General features: G+C 36.7%; 1 protein-coding gene across 1 annotated transcript in view; it reads right to left on the bottom strand.

The window, feature by feature from the left end:
- LOC122809800 (C-Jun-amino-terminal kinase-interacting protein 3-like) overlaps positions 1–21,298 on the bottom strand; it is a 1,405,059-nt gene that overhangs the window by 316,540 nt on the left and 1,067,221 nt on the right. Inside the window, exon 17 of the mRNA XM_044081538.1 lies at positions 13,616–13,672. Within this exon, the coding sequence (XP_043937473.1) occupies positions 13,616–13,672 (57 nt within the window). The remainder of the gene's footprint in view (positions 1–13,615; positions 13,673–21,298) is intronic.

The raw sequence follows: 21,298 nt of genomic DNA, 5'->3' as shown, positions 1-21,298 counted from the left end.
TAGTTAATCTTTAAACAACAAGTTGTTTTCCCAATAAGCCATGGTGGCATTGGCGAAACTAGCGCCACATGGAGAACCCATGGCCACACCAGTTTTCTGCAGGTAAAACATACCCTCGAACAACATAAAATTATTCTTCAAGACCATTTCAAGTAAAGTCTCAATTATGTAAATGATGTTATCATTTGCTTTTTTACTGTGCAAAAATTCCCTTACCCATTGTGTACCTAAAGCCTGAGGGATCACTGTGTATAGATCTTTAACATCTATAGTTAAGAAATACACCTCAGGTTGATATTCTAAGGAACTAATGTTTGTAAGAAAACTCCACGAGTCTTTACAGATCTCTGGTTCAGTTTCAATAAAAGGCTTTAACAAACTGTCAACATATTTGGCACAAGCGTATGTGATTGAGCCACGGCCATCAACTATTGGTCTGAAAGGGGGGGACTTTATGTCTTTGTGGATCTTCGGACACCCAAACAATACTGGTGTTTTAGGAGCTATCATGTTTAAGTATTGGTAAAGGTCAATATCTATGGAACCTTCCACAAACAGGTCATCCAAGGTTGACCTTACCTTCTTATAGGCTACGTTAACCTCACTGATTGTTACCTGAGTGTAATTGGGAGAGTTTAAATGTTCCATCAATTTCTCCACATATAAACAATGATCCATAAAGACTAAGCCACCCCCCTTACCAGGCTTCATGACTCTTGTGTGACAATCTTTAAGTAATTGAATAAATCCACGTTCCGTCATAGACATGTTGGACTGAACTGGACGGGACGTGTGTATTCGCTTTTCTTTGATGGCCCAAAAATCAATTTCACACATTTTCTCAAAGGTGTGTAAACCTGGGTGAAGTGGAGGATTAAACACGCTAGAAACCCTCAAAGTTTTCACCATACTAACCATAGGTCCCATTGATATTTGGAGATTAAGTTTACGAATAAACAATTTTAAGTCCATTATAGTTCTAGTTATGTCAAAGGACTTCGCAGGTACGAAGGACAGCCCCTTGGATAAAAAGTCAACCATGTCCTGTTGGACATCTAAGGAAGTGTAGTTATATATGGTGAAGTCCCCTTCACTACTCAAGTGAAGAGAAGGCATTTCTTCAGTCACTAAAATAGGAACTACCTCCTCCGTTGTCTTCTCTTGTTCCTTACTTGTTGTTGGTTGTAACTGGGTTTCCTGTTGTTCTGTCCAGTATTGGCACCAACCCGAAAACCCTGTTGATTATGAACTTTCTCCATTTACAGTGTTAGGCTGCTCCCTTACATTACTATGATTAGGCTTTTTATTACCTCGCTGATTGTTACTGTTAGAAATCAGCCTCTCACTTCTCCTTAAAGTTGGACTTTGTACTTCATCATCCACAAAACTATCATTATTTTGATTGTTATATTACATTTGCATATTCATATCAATGCAGCAAGAAGGAAGACTTGAGTAACAGATCACACTCTAACATGCAGTAACGACTACATAGCATAACTCCATATACAACAGTTCTTAGAGAACAGTGTATCATGAAGAAATGTGTTAACAGTATTATTCAAGTAAAAAAGGGTCAGTAATAAGGACCACATGGACAGTTATCTGTAATTTCCTTTGAAAATAAAAGTATAAGTGTATAACTGGAAGGTTGGGTGAAATATAAATTATTATGTCATTCAGCATATCTTAAGTGTTCTTGTATTATGGGCATGTGATTGAGATGTGAAAAGTATTTGCCTCTAAGTTGGCTGTGGAGAGGAGGCACAGACTCTAAAATGGATGTGTGCATAGTACAAGGGTTACAGTTTGTTATCATTAGAAAATCTCTGACATGTGCCCATGTGTTTAAAGTTTTTTAAAACTCTTCCAGAAGATATTGTACAAATTGATGACTTTTAGGTGTCATAGGGAGAGATTCACAGACATTAGGGATGAGAATGGAAAAATTATAGTCACTAATACAAAGTTTGTTTTTTGATGGATGTACGGCTGGAGATGCTGTGACTGCATAACTGTCTGTTTTTTTTTTTATAATGTTCTTCCAATTGGCTCAGTATCTGCATATACTAAGTAGTTGGTTCAGGACATTGCCCTGCATGCGGTAGCTATTTGCTCAGTGTGTTTTTTATAATCTTTATAATATATATTTACCATCTCAAAGTGCTTACTCCTCTCTGTTCTCTTCTTTTCTAGACCTAACACCACTCTTAAGTATTCAACTGTGGTACCACCTTTAACATTCTTGTAGGAAAAGCGCAGTCCGGGTCTGAACTGTCTGCAAACAGCTACAGTTAACTTTGAGTATGTGTCTACCTGTTTGAGCCCATATTCATTTTCCCCTGGAGAGCACTCTGCTTTGGCTTGTAAGCAGCCCCCCCACCACACACACACACACACACACACACACACACACACACACACACACACACACACACACACACACACACACATTTTCCACTTTCTCTTATTCCCTTCTGTTAGCAAATAGTATCCATAACTGATCAATACTGTGTGTTTGTTAATTTAAACTATGACCACAGTAGCCTAGTGATACAAGGTTATCCTGTTTTTACACCTGAGAAATTAAGAAATTACTTACAGTTTCAGAGCAGTCCTTGGTCAATTGTGTTTGTTTCTTAACAGATACTTGTCACTGCTTTGTGATTGTTTCCAGCCCCCTCATACGAGCAACTAACAGGGTCTCTACCCGCTTTGCTCCCCACCCTGCCCCCTATTCCCTCCTGCCCCCGGTGGTCCCACCTTTATTGCACTCAAACCCCTCCCATCTTTCCAATAGCCAACCACAACGCTAACCCAACACTACCTCCTCCATCTTCCCTTTACTATCACACCTCCTCAATTAACATGTACAAGCATACCTTTCCTATGCTCACTGCATGCACTCTCCTTGCATATCTTACATCCTACCAAAGCTCCATCATTCCCCCACTCAACCACTACCACTGTACTACTACTTACACCACCACTCATGTCTCACCCACACTCAGCTCCTCTCCCACCAGCTCAAGAACCATCCCTATGCACCCCCCACATATTCTACCAACTATATTACTCAAACATAAAGCATCCCTACAACTTAACATAGTAACCCTCCCACCATACCTATTATCCACAGAGCACAATCATAAAGTTTCCCTTATAAACAAACACATTCAAAAACTGAGAAAACTAATAATCTCATGCATATCAAAACTAGCCCTAAGTGGAGACATCCACCCCAATCCTGGCCCTACCATCGCCAACCCCAATCCTCATAATCAGACTAGAAACCACAACTTCTCCCATATTACAGCCAATAGAAACCCAAGTGACTTCCTTCTACTAAGCCTAAATATTAGAAGTACATCCAACAAAGTCCATGAACTCCATACCACCATAGACTTGTACTCCCCAGATATAGTCATCCTGACAGAAACCTGGCTAAAACCTCATATTACCAGTGAGCAAATACTCCCTACAGGTTACAGCATACTAAGAGTAGACTGGATAAACAAAAAAGGAGGTGGTGTAGCTATAATATTTAAACAGCATCTAAACATCCAGATCTTAAAATCATCAGCTCCACAAATAGGCAATGAAGAAATAATATATACCAACCTCAAAATTAACCAAAACAAAACCATCAACATAACTGGATGCTACTTCCCACCTGGCCAAAACATTCCTCCACTAGAAAACCTCCTCAGCTGGTCTACCCACCATCTCCCCCAAGAAACTATCATCTTAGGTGATTTCAATATTGACTGGCAGTCCTGTTCTGGCAACAATCCAACCCATCATGTACACCTTCATGGCTTCACCCAACTAGTCCAGTCACCAACCAGGATAAATAAAAACTCCAGCAAGTACACTGCCCTGGATTGGATACTAGTCAGTAAGAGCCCCCAGTCATATATAACAGGCTGCTTATCAGATAGCCTCAGTGATCACTCCCCAACATTCCTACTCAAAAAATACCTGTACCAAGCTAAACCTGTCATCTACTGTCAAATACGTAAAAAACTAAACTTTAACCCACTCACATTCATCTCATCCCTCAAAGAATGTAACTGGCATCCTCTAAAGTACCTCAGTCTAGATGACGCAGTTGAATTTTTTAATACTACCTTCCTGAACATCCTTAATTACCATGCCCCCATAAGATTTTCCAGAACCAAATCACAACCCTCCCCATGGCAACAGAAAACCACTAAGTCAGAAATGAAAAACAGGGATAAAGCCTGGGAGCACTGGCGCAAAACCAAAACCCCCTCAGCTAGACAGAAATTCCTAGAACTACGCAATAGAGTCAAAAATCTAATAAAACAGGACAAATTCCAATACTACCAGTCTGCCCTAGACTCCTCACAACACAGCCCCAAACAATTCTGGTCCTTCATAAACTCCATCCTCCACCCAGATAAAGTCAGTACCCCTCCTCCTAACATCCCTCACTCCTCAGAAAATATTGCTACCTCATTCAACACACACTTCACCCAAACCATACTATCACTAGCTAAACAACACAACCCCCCTCCCCTCCAACCCACACCTTCAACTAGTAATCTCCCCACTGCCTTCTCTTTTTCTCCTGTACCTACCTCCAACATAAAAAAACTCTAAACTTAAACCCACCAAATTAGCAGCAGACAATCTCCCAAGTGAATACCTACAAATCACAGCTGATGCTCTGGCCTACCCAGTATCCATCTTGATTAACCGATCTCTGTCAGAAAATTACGTTCCCACACTGTGGAAAGTATCACATACAATTCCCCTCCACAAAGGCGGACCCTCCGCAGAACTAACCAATTACCGCCCCATAGCTATTCTCTCTCCACTCTCCAAAATACTAGAGAGATGCATACACTCAGGTTTCAGACTACCTACTTACTAACAACCTCCTTTCCAGTACTCAGCGTGGTTTCCGACCAAACCATAGCACCACCACTGCCTTACCCTCCTTTACTAACACTATCCTTCAGCATCAAAACAATGGCTCTCTCTCCTCTGCTACTTTCCTAGACCTATCTAAAGCATTTGACATGGTCCCACACAAACAACTTATCTTTGTCCTCAATAACCTATCCTTCTCACAATCAGTCACCAAATGGTTTCAGAGTTACCTGTCTGACCGCCAACAATCCATTGTATGGCAGAATGACATATCTCCCCAACTACCTGTCTCCATAGGGGTTCCCCAAAGGTCCATCCTTGGACCCCTACTCTTCTCTGTTTAAACCAATAATCTAGCCTCTGCCACCAAACATGGCACACTCATACAATACGCAGATGACTCGACCATCATCTGCTCAGCCCAGTCCCTACCCAAACTGCAAAAAGTCACACAGGAAGCCTTTTCCTCTGTTGAAACATGGTTATCCGATGCCCAATTAATACTCAACCCACACAAAACTAAACTACTCATCTTCCAACCCACCAAACATACTCAAAACAACTCTCACTTAGACAACACCACTATATATCCAACTGAACACACCAAATTGCTAGGAGTGGAAATAGACAATAAACTAAAATTTGACATTCACATATCCATGACCATAAAAAAAAGTCCATAAAAAACTAGGAGAGTTATACAGAAATAAGCAATTTCTCACCAAAGCAGCAAAGATTTCAACAGCAAATTCCCACCTTATCTCCACCCTACTTTATGCCTCTCCAATATATACCAACCTAAGGCAGTGTGATCTAAACAAACTAGAGACCTGCTACAACAAAATCGCCAAATTCGCCACAGGGCCATCCTACCGTAGTCACCACTCTCTCTCACTTGCTGAACTGGGCTGGCTTGAACTCCCTCACCTCCTTCAGTGGTATCAACTCTCACTCGCCCACAAACTAGTAAACCATCCACTAAATGTCCCATCCCTCCAGAATCTACTCCAACCCTATCGCACTACCAGACCACTAAGATCCAGCAACAAAAATCACTTGCAGATCACTAAAGCCAATAACTCTGCTGGTGAAGCACTATTCTCTTGCGCCATAGCCAAATTATGGAACTCACTCCCACCCACAATTACCTCCGTACCATCATGCACCCACTTCAAAACTTTACTAAAAGCGCACCTAAAAACATGCTGGCTATGCCCTTGCAACTCTCACTCTAATATCATCCACCCCATTCAACCACGACCTTTCTCTCCAATCCACTAACTACCTTGATTATAGCAAGCTCAGATGCTCATAAGCCTAGTACTTATTATACAGCAGGAACATCTCATTGTAACATTTGTTAATGTCTATTATGTACTTCACAGATAAAGATTCTAGTTGTCTACTGATGTACTATGTTCTTCATCTGTAAATATGTTGTAAGTAATTGCTATGTTAAATTGTTAATCCCTATGTAATCCAATGTAACTACTGTCTGTTTATTTTACTGTGGAGCTTTTCTCCCCGGGCCTCCGCTGAAAATGGACCTACGTCCAGTCGGACACTCCCAGTCAACAAATTTAAATAAATAAAATAAATAAATAAATAAAATGCTGGGATTTGGAAATGGAGGATGTAGTTGGATTGTCTGAGTAACAGTCTGCTGACAAAGTGGTTGAATGTTTTGTCTTTGTTGATTTTGTACAGGAGGTACCCGAGAAGATGGTTTAATCACCATTTACATTTAGCTTGGGGAGAGGGTTATGAATCTACAGTTTTTGTTGGTAGTTCCTTGCAGGTATTTATTTATTTTTGGGAGTCTGTATTCAAGTTGGACTGTAAGAATGCCTTTTTTTTTTTTTTGAAGTTAAGACAAGTGATACTCTGTATTCCTACAAATTAAAGCAGTTGAGATTTTTGCCATAGTCATGTCAACTCATGCTCTGAAGTCACCAAAGGCACCAACTCTAGAACTTCAGTTGATTCTCACTTACTCAGCCAAGCAAGAGAGGTGCACAGTTTAAAAAAAAATAAGGTAAAAACTCAGCTGTATTAATTTACAGATTTTAGAAATAAACTCAGTTATAAACTAAGTCTCTCTGGGACAGAGGAGACTTCTGCTGCTTTGCAACAGAAATGTGCACACTTCATTTTACAGCTTCTGTTACTGCAATGAAAAAAGTCTTTCGGGTGGGGATCTGCAGCTGCATTATTTACATATGGGCTGCAGTAACTAGATTTTATGACTGCAGAGGACTGGACTTCAGATGTTTTACTGGAGTCATTGGGAAGCTGAATCTCTGTATGTATTCAAGTGCAGGTGGGGGTTATTTGTAAATTAAACTGACATCCCAGTAATATTTCAGTCATACCTCTCACCTGTACAGATTTTTGCAGAATGCCTAGATTTTTGTCTCATATTTTTGGTCTGTTCCTCATAAAATTTGTGGTTTAATGGCAAATCACTGAGGACTGAAGTCACTAAATAATGACATATATTTGAGTTTTGGACTTAATAAAATGCATGCTAACACAAACCCTGTTATTCTAGCAACTTTCTAAGTTTATAAGAGCTATAATTAAAACCTGTCCCTATTTCTGTGCCTTTATTCCCACGTTGTCCAGATTTCTAGCGCTAAGAGGTTGAGCGGTATGGTTTCAATATGATAAAGTATCCAACTGAATTATAAAATAGGAGGTAGAAGTAGCTTATTGGCAGATACTACAAGGGGAATTTGGAGACACATGAAGGATTCTTAAAGGCATTGGTAGTTCATATGGGGTGAGAAAAACTGCTGACAGACTGATGCAAGCAGATCAGCAAAGACGTATTGCAAAGCGTATATATATATATATATATATATATATATATACATATATATATATATATTTAAATAAATTATACCTCCATAATTTGAAAAAAATGTTTAAAAAATGTAAACAGAGGGTTCATGCAATGCCACTCTGTAGCATGTGACAAGTAAAGGAAAATGTAAATTTAATTCAAAACTGCAATTTGCCTGCTGACATTAAAGGACAATCACACCCAGAAATTGGGAAAAATATATTCACATTTTTATCCTTTCTACAGTATTTATGTCTTTACACGGTCCTAAAAGGTTGTTACTTTCAAATTTATTACATCTGTAATAAGACTGGAAGGGAGCTGCCACACGAATGATTTTGTTCTTACAGTCAAGGGTTTTGCTTTGTTGATATAATTGTATGTAGACAAGTTCACTACTGTGTGAAGAGCATTTACTTTTTAGCATCTCTCAAATAACGTAAAGTGAAAAAAATGTAATTTTTTACATTTTTGAATGTCTGTGGCAAAAGACTCAAGTTTGTCTTTCTGCAGTGATATTCTTTTATTTTTATTCAATTATTTTAAGCAAACAACTCATATAGCATTAAGGAAAATGTAAATGTTAAGGTTGAAAGAGTAGCTTATTTAACATTTTGGTTCATACTCAAGTTACATTTTCTAACTGATGCATTAAAGCTGATCATCTGTTACTACTTCCACATACTCAAAGACTAAATGCAGTCATTACTTAAACATTTTATTCATCTTGAAGGTAGAAGTAGTGACCTACCTAATTCTTTTCTTAGGATAATAAAAATCGGAAATGTAACTAACCTGCATGACATCAGAAAACTATAAGAATTACCAGAAGGAAAACATTACAAATGTCACAAAAAAGCCTTGGACAAAAAAAAAACAACAAACAAAAAACAGCATCATACTATAAACTATGTGTTATTTGCGGGTGGTATACTTATGGTTGGACCATGGGGTTGGAGTAGAGGGAAAAAAAAGCATTTTGCAATGAAAAACAACACATCTGGATGAGTTACACATTGGAGGACATACAGTTCCTTCCCAGTAATAAGCTACACATTTTCAGTCATAAAACACTATGTTCAGGTTGTAAATACCCATTTTCCAGTTTTAAAATGCATAAATAGTCAACATCTTACACTTAACCAGTGGCACATGTTTGCCTGGATGTCTTTTAAACTGAAAATTAATTTAATATTCTGTACTAGACCCAGACTTCCAAATGTCAGTTGTGAGACGTTCTTACCAGAGAAGGAATACAGATTTGCATAGTATAGCATTTATAAGCAATCAATGACTCGTTTCATAAAGTACCATAAATAGAAAAGCATTGTACTAAACAATATGTTTTCAATACAGAAACACTTGAAAGATATACCCTACAGTGAAGACCAACTAAGAACTCCAGTTATACCTAAAACATGGGAAGAAAATATAGGCCCAATTTCATGAAGGTTATCATGAGGTATACACAATGTATATACCTTATAGAAACATTTTTGAATTGAAAGACACCCCTAATGATGTCCGTTTGCATGAAGATGTTCAGCACCACGTTGAGCTGTCTCTGTAGCTGGGCTACATGCTAATGAGGCAGCTTGAGGTAGAAGCATATGCTAATTAGCCCTCTGCTGTCTCTCCCCAGGAATTGTCTCAGGGAAGGTATTGCTGTGCCAGCTGTGTAGATTAGCATAGTTGCTTCTTCCACATCGTGGCAATGAACATGGTCAAAAAGGACATATTTATCCATCATGGAAGCAGTAATTGCTGGGGGAGTTTAATGGTAAGGGATGGTTGGGGTGTGTGTAACTGTTTACAAGGGACTGCATGTGTAAGTGTCTTTTCATGGGAGGTAGGGGTGTGTGTGTGTGTGTGTAAGGATATGTATATGAGTGAAACTGGGTGGGTAGGAGGCTGTGCGTCTGGGATGAAGTGGCCATCATACATCCACACACCCCTAGACTAAAGTCTGCAGCATTTTTGGGGGGGAAACACTGGTCACCAGGGATAAACCATGCCATAATGGCACTTTAAGAATATAAATCTTGTGCCTTAATGGCACTTTGATTGGAGGAAAACTTATAATTCTGGTACCAGATTGGCATGTAACATGAATAAGGAGTGAGGAAACCATAAGACACCAGGGAAAAGTAGTGCGGCATAAAAGGCACTAAGTAGGCCACAAACCCCATACCCTCCTACCTCCTGCAAAAAAAAACTGGTCCTCTGCACTGCCACTAGAACCATGGATTGGAATTTAGAATATATAAAAAAGAACTTAAATAATAAAATAAAAAAATGGGGGAAAGGGGATTTGAATTGTGTACCCTTGACACAAGAAATACTTGCATTAGCCCATTGCACTAACTGAAAAGTCGGTGTAGCAGGTATTTGTAGAATATACATGGTGGATCTCCAGCATCACGCAATGCCTGTCATATGTGACAAACAAGACGGAGGGGTTAGGAAATGTTAAAAGTAATTTGCAACCTAATAAGCAGCTTTTGCCCTACCATGTATTTACTGAAGAATATAGAATTTGAAACCTCAAATGCTTGGCATTAAGGACCAACTATAATCATCCATGAATTATATGGGCATGGGAAAAGGACACATGGATGATCTGACAGGTATGGGATAAGTAGTGTGTGTCGGTATGTGTAATGTGGGGGTGACTGGGAGGTGCCTCTGCTTCCACAAAGCAGCTGCCTACACAGTTATATACCACATAAAGTGCTGATCTGCACTTTGTGGTGGGTAACATGATTCAGAAACAAGCAAATTAGCCCATAATGAGGTCTTTACTCACAGGGTTGATTTGTCTCTGAATTGCAAAATGCCATAATTGATTACAGGTTCTTTTTAAGGGTTCCCTGGAGTAGTCTCTTCCACTGAATTTAGCAACATAAGCAGTTAGATGGCAATTTCCCATCCACACTTTTGAGTAGCAACATGTAATAACACACTGCTTGACCTTAAAAAGCAATATAAAAGGTCGACAAATTCAATATAAACTGATCTTTTATCAAATGTTACTGATGTTCTGGGAAAACGAACACTACAGTTCTGTGACTTCAACAGCTTAACTGGAAATACATGCTGTTATATTACAGTTATCAAATATGACCTAAAAACAATTTATCATCCTATTCTCTGCATTGATAAGGAGGCCCCTATCCGTAACAAACAAAGTTTAAACACAAATTCCTGTGGTGGAACAACTGTATAACTAAATTACATAACAAGAGAAAGAAACTGCTTAATGCTTATAAGAAGCATTATAGAAGCTTACAGAAGAATAAGAGGACACATAAGCAAACTAACAGAGCTCAAGGGAACCATTAGGGGGCTCAAAACTGAGTATGAATTTAAAATAGCCACTAAAACCAAAAAATAACTGAAAATCTTTCTTGAACTATGTCAGGAGGTTAAGAATGAACATCTAACAGCGTTCAGAGCTAGTCCACAATAATACCACACTCCCTGACCCAAAGGAAATAGCTAATATCCCAGCTAACAAATTTGGTTCAAATTTTATCCACCCACAGTTATAGCTATCCCACAGGTTCTACAATCCCAGCCACCCTCTTTAATTAGCATGGAGGTTTCTCAGTCCTTTTCAAAAACTAAGAATACTTCATCCATGGGCCTTGACAATGTACCAAGTGGTCTGATTATCATCACGAAATATGGCCTGTTTGAACCCCTGCTTAAACTTTTAATCTAAGCCTCTCTGCTGGTTATATTCCTGAAGCCTACAAAACAGTTATTGTAATGCTATTAAACAGGTTGACCCAACCATGGACCTGGTAACTACAGATGAATTATTCTTACTAATCTCATATGTAATGCTATGGAGTGCCTTATCTCAGATGTCATTAATCTAGACACTGAAAATCTCTCAATCCTGGACCATCATCAATTTGTTTTATCAAAGAAAGTTCCTGCCTCTTTAACCTCATTAATTTCTTTGAAAAAGTAAATTGAAGCAGCGGATAGTGGTTATGCAGCACAATCAGCATGTCTAGACCCAGCAAAGGCCTCTGACACTATTCCTTATACAAGCATTATTGATAGACTTGCAAATCTGAATATATATCCTTGTATTGTGCGATGTATTGCTAACTGGTTCGCTGTTAGAATCCATGTGGTTAGAGTAACAGGTGCCACTTCTGAAAGCAAAACAGTTACCAGAGGTGCACCACAGGCCTTGGTTTTGTGCCTATTTGGCATATATTTCTCATACCTTCAGGCCAGCACTTCTGGCCTATTGCCAAGTAAATTTGCAGATGATTGTAAATTCGGTGCTGTTATTCAATCTTCAAGTGACTCACAATTACTCAAACATGACTTAGACCATGTAAACAATTGCTGCAAGGGCAACAGTCTCAAATTAAATGTAAAAAACAATTGTATCATAGTTCATTCTGGTAAACAAAACAGTTTCACTTACTGTATAGGAGCTGCACCTCTCCAATCAGACGCTGTTGTAAGGGATCTGGGTACTCTTGTTGATAATTCCTTATCATTTGACCATCATGTGTCCACAGTAGTTCAGAAATTCTTTATATGGCCCATTTAATTTCCAAAGGCATCTCCAATAGATTCAAAAAAGTCTCAATTCCCCTTTACTCGTATCTTATTGGACCCATTACTGAATATAATACACCTCTTCACAAGTATTTATCTAAACATACCACACAACTTGTGAGACCTCAGGAAAAAACATAACTAAAAAAAGCTCAGTAGACTTAAAAATCTTAGTTATCAGGAACAATTGGCAGCCCCTTCTCTGTTCCTGTGTAGAGGTCTATATCTAGTCTTTCATGTCATGAAAGGTCCAACCCCACTGATCTCCTATTCCTTCCCAGAACTAACGGTACATCAAATACTAATTTAAAGGAACTAAACCATCAGCAGATAAATAAGGCATGTTGGCATGATAGATTCATATCCCAACACATCCCTCACGTTTGAAACAAACTTCCACTACATATCAAGTAGAGTAGCACCCTTGCCACCTTCAAGGTAAACCTAGATAATTGGATGGGCAACCTTAAATTCTCTCCTGATCTATCTTGTCTTACCCCCTTGAAGATAGAGGGAAATTTTGAATAGGGCTTTTCGGCTAGGCTTGAAATGGTCTGCAGACCAATTGCCTAGTATTTAGCTAAGAACCTAAACATATGACAGTTATTTCCCACAATTAATATGACAGTTATTCCCCACTATTAATATGACAGTTATTCCCCACCATTAATATGAGGATGTATTTTGGAAAAAAAGGTAAAACTATGCAATGGCATCTACATAGTCTGTGCTGGTACCCTGGGATTCAGTTTCCAGTGATGTCCATATTTAAACTTTGGTAATAAAATAAAATGTATCATCCACAGGTACAGGAGTTGTGTAAAATTGTTATGGTCAGGAATGGCACTAGTATTTACATTACCAACAATCAAATGGTGAGCACACAAAGTACAGGAACAGAATCAGCAGCATTATTTCTGTTTGTAAGAGATAACAGCCCCAGTCAATGCTCTCTACTTACATTGGCCATTCATTCTTTTAATACTCTGATACATAAACATGAGGTGCAACATTTTTAGTGCAGCATCAGCTACTTACAAGCAAAATTACCAATAGCATTTTCAGCAAAAATATCCATGTTAATGATTCCTCCTTAAATTAAAATAAATAAAATGCAGTGAGGACATCTTGACAGTATGCTTCGTTATCACTTTCTGTCTACTATGTTTTAAAAAACTAACTACCCAACATGCACTATATGTGGTCCAATAATCAACAGAAAATGTTGCTATTAGTTTTTTTACACTACTCAGTGAAAACAGCAAAGCAGAAAAATTTACTTACATGTAATCCCAAGTCGATTTGGACACTAGGATTGCACGGCGCTGTTGCACACAATAGCTGTGAAGAGAAATATTCACACTGGAAATGGAGTTATCACTACCTGAACTGTTAGTATGCACAGGCTTGTAGACATGTTAGTAGAAATAGTAATAATGACAATAACACAAATTACTAATGCATGAAAAGCCACATTATTAGTATACACACACAGACATGTTAGAAGCCAAACAAATTATAAAAACTTAATTCAAACTGTTCTAGTTTTTCTACAACCATTCAAAGGAATAGACAATCACTATTTATGCATGTTATTTGACTTACTGGATTAATCACATTTAATTAGATTTTTCTTAACCAGGTAAATGAACTAGATGGCAAATGCATATTTTGATGTAGAAGATAAGCAAGAAAACATTTTAAAATTATACATAGAATGTGGCCTTTCTAAAAAACGTTATTCATTCGGTTAGTTTTAGGAAATCAAACCTGCCGCTTCTCAGCCCCACGTTACTTTTTACAGTCTCAGGCCTGTATTGATGCATCACTCAAACAAGCAGATGGACTTCTAGCCAGATCAACGGTTTTCAATAACAATTGACCACAACATGTGAATTAATCTTCACAAACTAATGGCTACTGAAAAAGACTGAAATTAAATTTAAAAACATGTAGTGCTGCGCCAACCCTCATCTACAGCTTATAGTATAGCCAGTGTCCTACTTCAAACTGACATAGTAATAAGACAGCTTGCCACCAAGGGCAACAAATTCTTCCTCTTCGACCACAACATAGCATCTGAGGTCTGAAGATCCTTCTATTTAGCACAAGCGGTACACAAAGGCATCACATCTAGGTTGAAGGAAATTATCATTCCTCTGTACTCAGCTCTAATCAAACAGATTATGCAGTACAATGTCCCTTTTGGAATGTATTTCTCCAGGCAAATTGTGCAGACGGGAAAGTCCCAGTGCTTCCTAACTAAGAAAATTGCTGATTGAAAGACCTCTGCTATCAAGGCAGGCTTCATGCCCAGTCGCTATATTCTCTGTTATAGACTCCTACATGGAAACCTATGTCATGTATTCGAGCCATTAAGGATCCAGTACTTCTTAACCTCTTCTACCTCCAAAAAGACAAACAACTCCACAAACACTCAATAAAAGAATTCTAATCTCCACTAACATAAAACTAAAACAAGTTGGTGGAACAGAATGATTACCCACCATTTACCCAATCTCCAGAACAGGCTGACCTTACATGTGAAACAGAGTGACACCCTCGTGTGCCTCAAGATTAACCTTGACATCTGGATGGGCATCTGTAAATCCCCTTCCTTGCCTGACAAGTTCTGCTCGTCTTGTAATGAGAGACACAGCATTAAGGTGGGTATTAGCAAGGTATAAATGGTCTTGAGAGTGGAATACTTTGTAATTCCTATAATTACATGACACTGTATACTTTTCCTAGACTACAACCAGGGTAATTTCTATCCTGTATATTTGTCTATTCAATGTGAACCTATGTACCTTATGAAATATCCTACTTCTAAAATTGTGCTATTTTTAGTCTGAATGTATTTTTTCTGCATTTTTATTTTTTATCTGCATTACTATTTTATATTATTTTTATATCTATGTCTTATTTCATTTTCTATTGTTCTTGTATATGTTGCAGCTTATCTCCCTGGGCCTCCGCTGTAAATGGACTTTGATCCAGTCGGACTATACCAGTCAACAAATGTAAAATAAAATAAATAAAAAAAATAAAAATAAATTTGCAATTCTTTTATATACAGCTAAAAATTACCTTAACTGATTCAGCCAGGTGCCAAAGTATATAACCTGTCTTGCCAGTTTTATCCAACTGTAATGCCAGCAAAGACTGAAGATAGTCCATTTTCTGATGCGATACAGACCCCAGACTATTTACTTTTATTCATAATTTTTAATTTATAACACATAAAAGATTAGCAGCAACAATCATACACAAGTCACTTTCTAAAGTGAATCATAAATTCTTTAATTTCCAGTGCTTTTATTTATTCTGATGTAGGAAGATTATGCCACCAGGCCTCATATTCAATGCAGCCTTCTAGGTGTCTTTTGAAATCTCATGTCAGAAAAGTTTAAAAAAAAGCATTTTTCAACAGATCTCTGAACATCTCAGTTCAGCATTCCAGCTTATTTCCTCCTTTTCTTTAATGGTTAATTTCATAATACTTATAATGACCCAAGCTGTGGGTAGTCATGGCTAACTAATACATCAAACATAACAGACACTAATATTTTCCCCTGAAAATTTTTTTCAAATAACACAAGCTGATTTATATATGCCACTGTTCCATTCATACAACAAGATCTGGATAAAATCCCAATAGCAGCAATACTTATTAATATGACATGGTACCAGATGGATGGGAGCACACAAGTTACATAGGCGAGAACAGGTAAGCCAAGATCCATTTAACTTGCTGAACTATAAATGAGCTGTAACTTCCAAACATAGCTGACACAATCTGCACTGTGTTATGGGATCAGGCCCAGCAGATGCCATCCTTGATACAGTTTCTATTTAATCACCTACATGGTGTTAAATAATCTTTCAAAATAATGTCAGTGGTTCCACAATTACCTTCTGCTTATTGCTACTTTGTAAGTAAACATGTACAAGTGCAGCCTGATGGTGTTAAATGTTATAGCAGGAGCGGGAGCAACACTGTTTCAATGGCTTTCCAGTTTTTGCAATAATTACTAATGTATTCAAATCTCTTTACATAGTATATTCTGAAGACCATCACTTATAAAATTATTCTTTAAAACGATAGTTATTTAACTATAATACAACACAGTGTTATGCTTCTGAAAGAGATCAGTAACTACCTGTTAAAGGCATAACCATTATAGATACCTATTCCCATTATGTAGCTGAGAAATCATATGTAACATCAGCAGTACAGATAATAAAAACATTCGCTGTCACTTCCACTGCCATAGTGAACTTGGCAGGCAGACTAGTAAGGCAAGATCATGCCCATTTCTGTGTTGGTTTTTTAGTAAGCTTAAAGGACCATCTTTGATAATATATATGGAAGATACTATACAATTCTCTCAAAGACGTCTACCCTGAAATGTAAAGTACCTCAGGTGTACATTATTTGATAAATCTTGACCTCAAAGTAATGCAGAATGAGAACCAATAATTAATTTTATGTTTGTTAACTAGAATGAGGGCCATTTTCAGCCATGACCTGGAGTCAGTGGGTAAAATACACAGCACAGACAAAAATATGTTAAAAAACAGAGCAAATACAAAGTATTGTAGTATTATAAACAGTTTAAATACATATAAAGAAGTAATGAAAAAAGTATATAGAAGTCTGATAATCAAATAGATGATACAAGTAGTTCAAATGAACCAAGATGAAGTACATACAACAAATAATGCTTGGAGGATGAGCTATGGAGAAACCTTTAGCTTCCCCTTGTTATAAAAAAATGGTCAGTTGTTGACATACCATTGGTGAATGTAAAACATAGTTGACAGTGTGGCTTTTGGCATAAAATCTGACATCAGTGGTTTCTATTTTGCATTGCTAAAAACTCAGATTTTTAAAGTGAAGTACATTTAAAAGTCTCAGTTTTGTCATGATGGATTTGCGAAACAGAGTTTGGTGAATTCTGCTATAAAAATCCAAAGTGCTCCAACAAACATTACAATATATAACTGACATGCTGTGAAGTTTGTTTGCAATATTAACTGCTGATATCTTCTTAGTGTCTTTAAATTACTACCTGTGTGTTTCAAAGCTAGAGGTTCATTTCTATTGTTTATATCTATATATAGCTATTGATCTATGTGTGTGCATATATGTGTGTGTGTGTGTGTGTGTGTGTGTGTGTGTGTGTGTGTGTGTGTGTGTGTGCATATATATATATATATATGTTGTTGTGTCTTTTGGCTTTTCTTGGTTAGGGGTCGCCACAGCGGAACTCTGGCCCGCTAATAATTGGCAGTAGATTTTTACGTGCCAAGTTGCCGGCCCTGATGCACAACCTTCAACGAAGGTACGCCCATTCACGCATGTCTCCACACAGAAGACGCTCTAGCTGAGAATCTAACAGGACAACGTCTTACTGTGAGGCGACAACGCTACCGCAGCACCACCACATATATAATACATACAGTGGATATAAAAGGTTTACATACCCCTGTTATAATGCCAGGATTTTTTACTCAAATGATTTTTATTTTGATGAAATAACACAATAATTTAATACATTCACAACATTCAATAACTATTTATAGTATTTACATTCAGCCTGACAAAAAAGATTCAGATAAAAACACTTGTAGTTAAATAATAAGATAATATATAAACTATGATAGTTAGGACGAGTTTGGTTCCATCTGTATGGTATCAATCAAATTCAAAACTTTCCTCCATGGACTATTAACCAATGGCTTAGGAAAAGTTCTTAACTCTTTAGTTCTTTTCTCCATTAGTATGAATTTCTTCAGTGATGATAGGAATTCCTCCTTTGTCGGTGCTACATTAGAGTTCCATCTTCTAGTTATACATTTTCTGGCTATTGCTAACATTGTCCACAACAAATACAGGTCATCTTTCTTCATATTATTACTATCAATAACATTCAATAAAATTAAACATTTTGTAAAACCAAATATATCAGTATAGATAGCGTGAAGAAATGTGTTAATCTCATTCCAATATGGTTTAATATTAGTACAGTCATAAAAAAATATGAGACTAGTCAGCATTAGATGACATCTCCAACATAACCTGCTGTTTGAAGGGTTCATTTTTGAGAGTTTCTCAGGTGTCAAAAAGGATCTGTGTTGGGAGGGTGGCTTAATGACTAAGGTGTTTGTCTTACAAACACAAGGTGCAGGGTTTGAGTCTCACAAGGGATAACTGGCTAGGCTTAAAATGGCTCGCAAGGGCGATTAGCTTGGCTCGCAAGGGCGGTTAGCTTAGTACTAAACTATGAAACTATGTGTAGAAATTTCCAATGAAAATTCCTCTAGAATTGTGAGTAAGAAGTTAGTTTAACTGAAAATAAAATGCTTGTTTTATCTTCCATTGATAATGATACTTGAAACCCTTTAGTTGGATATTGCCAGTAAGAATCTATAGGAGCTGTCTTATAGACAATTACAGTGTTATATAGATATGATAATTCATTCTTAACATCGATATTATTATACAGAATTCCAAAAATCCAGTTTATAACTTTTGGTACGGTTTTGAAGGATGAGTTATGCATTATTCTATACAGATCCTTAGTACATGCTGTGACACTCTGAAGAACCAACCAGTCATTAGGGGATAGGCCATAAGTTGACAATATACTCTGTGTGTTCAAAGCTTGCTGGTTTTCAATACATTGCAACCAACAAAATAGGCTATTATTTTCCCATAAACCAAAAATCTCTATGTGTTTTATCAGGGAAATACCTTGTAATAGTAAATGGTATTAAAAATCTATGCCACAGTTTTATACCTAAATTTGTGTTAATGAATTTTCTAAACACATCAAAATATTGTTTATTAGTGTTAGTTTAGTTAAATTTGTTGCACTATACTGTAAATTTTAACTTAAATAGTGCCATATCTTATGTTTTCATTTTCCAAAGTATTCTTTGATAAACAATTTTCATTCATTAGTATAGTGGAGTATAAAGGTTTCCAATTGGAAGAGTATCTAGGATTTATCCAATTCATCATTATTTTAATTATAGATACCTTTATATAAGTTTCAATCTGTGGGAATTTTAACCCCCCTTGTTCCCATTGTCTGATATGATGAGAATATGCCACTCTATTTTTGGGGGGTACCATAGGAATTTCATCAGAGTTGAAGTGATTTATTTTAGGATTTTCTTTCCTGGCGGAATTATAAGGGCTTGTGCTATATATAATATTTTAGGTAACAAAACCATTTTTATCAGTTGTATGTTATAAACAAATTATTCCATTTGCTTATTAATGTCTTGATTAAGTCTATGGCTTTAGCATAGTTAAGCTGTAAGGTTTCCTCTATACTCTTGCCTAGGACTATTCCTAAATAGTCTATAGAGTTGAAACTTGGTTTCCAATAATACGATTAACTGGAACCTGTATGTTCTTTTTTAAATTTAATAATACATATTTTGATTTAGATTTGTTGAAGGAGAGTCCTGAGATTTTTTGGAAATTTGTTGTTACTATATCCACTTCACCTAACACATCCTTAGAGTTGGGTAAGGTAAGTAAGACATCATCAGCAAACATCATTATTTTAGAACTATATTGGTCATATATATTTATATCTCTTATCTTTGGGCTATTATGTATTAAAATGGCAAGTATTTCTATGGCCAAATCAAATAGGTTAGAGGACATGGGACATCCTTGTCTAGTACCTCTAGTGATTTGGATAGTTTTGGAAGTAAAGTGACCTAATTTGACATATGCTAGATTATTTTCATAAATGTTCTTTATCATTGTTATAAAGAAGGGGGAATCAAATAACTATAAGACTTTAAATAAATAACCCCAATTTAAAGAGTCAAAGGCCTTCTGAATATCTAGACCTATTATCAATGCTTCATGGTTTCCTCTATTGAGGTAACCTATCAGAGTTAATACTATTTTAATATTATCCTGTGTATTCCTGTTACGTATGAAACCAGTTTGGTCTTCCTTAATTATTTTAGATATGAGTATTTTCAATATATTGACCATAATTGACATAAGTTGTTTATAATCACTATTCAACAAAGAAATTTGTCTCTGAGTTTCAATGATTAGGGTCCTTATTCTCTTTTAATATAGGGGAAATTAGAGAATATCACCAAGCAGGAGGAATATTTGCTAATGTTTGAACTTCAAGAAAGGTTTTATGTAGGAGAGAGATTATAGAAGAAGGGAACAATCTATAAATTTCTATAATTAAGCCATCTATTCCAGATGCTTTATTAGACTTACTTCCTTTAATCCCATCTACAATTTCTTTTTGAGAAATAGGCTTTTGTAGATCTAACTTAAGTTCCTCAGAAATTCTTGTTATGTTGGGAACTATATTCTCTAACTTCTCATATTCATTTGTACTTACTTAGTTTATCTTTATGATGCTCTGCATAATAATAATTAAAAGCCTCCAGAATGTCCCCTATGTCCGAGACTTTTTTTCCTTTTTCCTTCATGAAAGATACTATCAATGTTATTAATTTTTTATCTCAACTTTTTATGAAGATTTTTTATGAAGGTTATGAAGATGCTTAGGAGAAGTAGCATAAGCATTTAATTTCAGTTTTTCCATAGCTAAATGAGTTTTATGGGATAATATTTCATTGTATTCCTTATTTGTGTCCTCTATTTTCCTCTTATTATCTGTAGCAATTACATTTTTATTAGATTTAAGAGATATTTGATCTTGGAGTTGCTGTAAATCTGAGTCCCATTCTTTAATTTTATTTTTGTACCAGCTAATGGTTTTAACATATAGATGGGCCTTTAAGAGAATCCCAAACCATAATTGTGTTTGATTCAGGTATATAATTAATCTCTAAGTAAAGCTGAAGATCAGAAGTTATCCAAGATTTAAAGTCTTTAATTTTTGTGATATATGAAGGAATCCTTGAAGTAATAGTTAATTAACTGAATTCCAAGTGTATTGTTAA

This window comes from Protopterus annectens, chromosome 1.part1 (genome assembly GCF_019279795.1).
Source record: "Protopterus annectens isolate FY-2018-M chromosome 1.part1, PAN1.0, whole genome shotgun sequence".
NCBI lineage: Eukaryota > Metazoa > Chordata > Ceratodontiformes > Protopteridae > Protopterus > Protopterus annectens.
The sequence above is the reverse complement of the archived record's forward strand: the minus strand, read 5'-3'. Positions and strand labels throughout refer to the sequence as shown.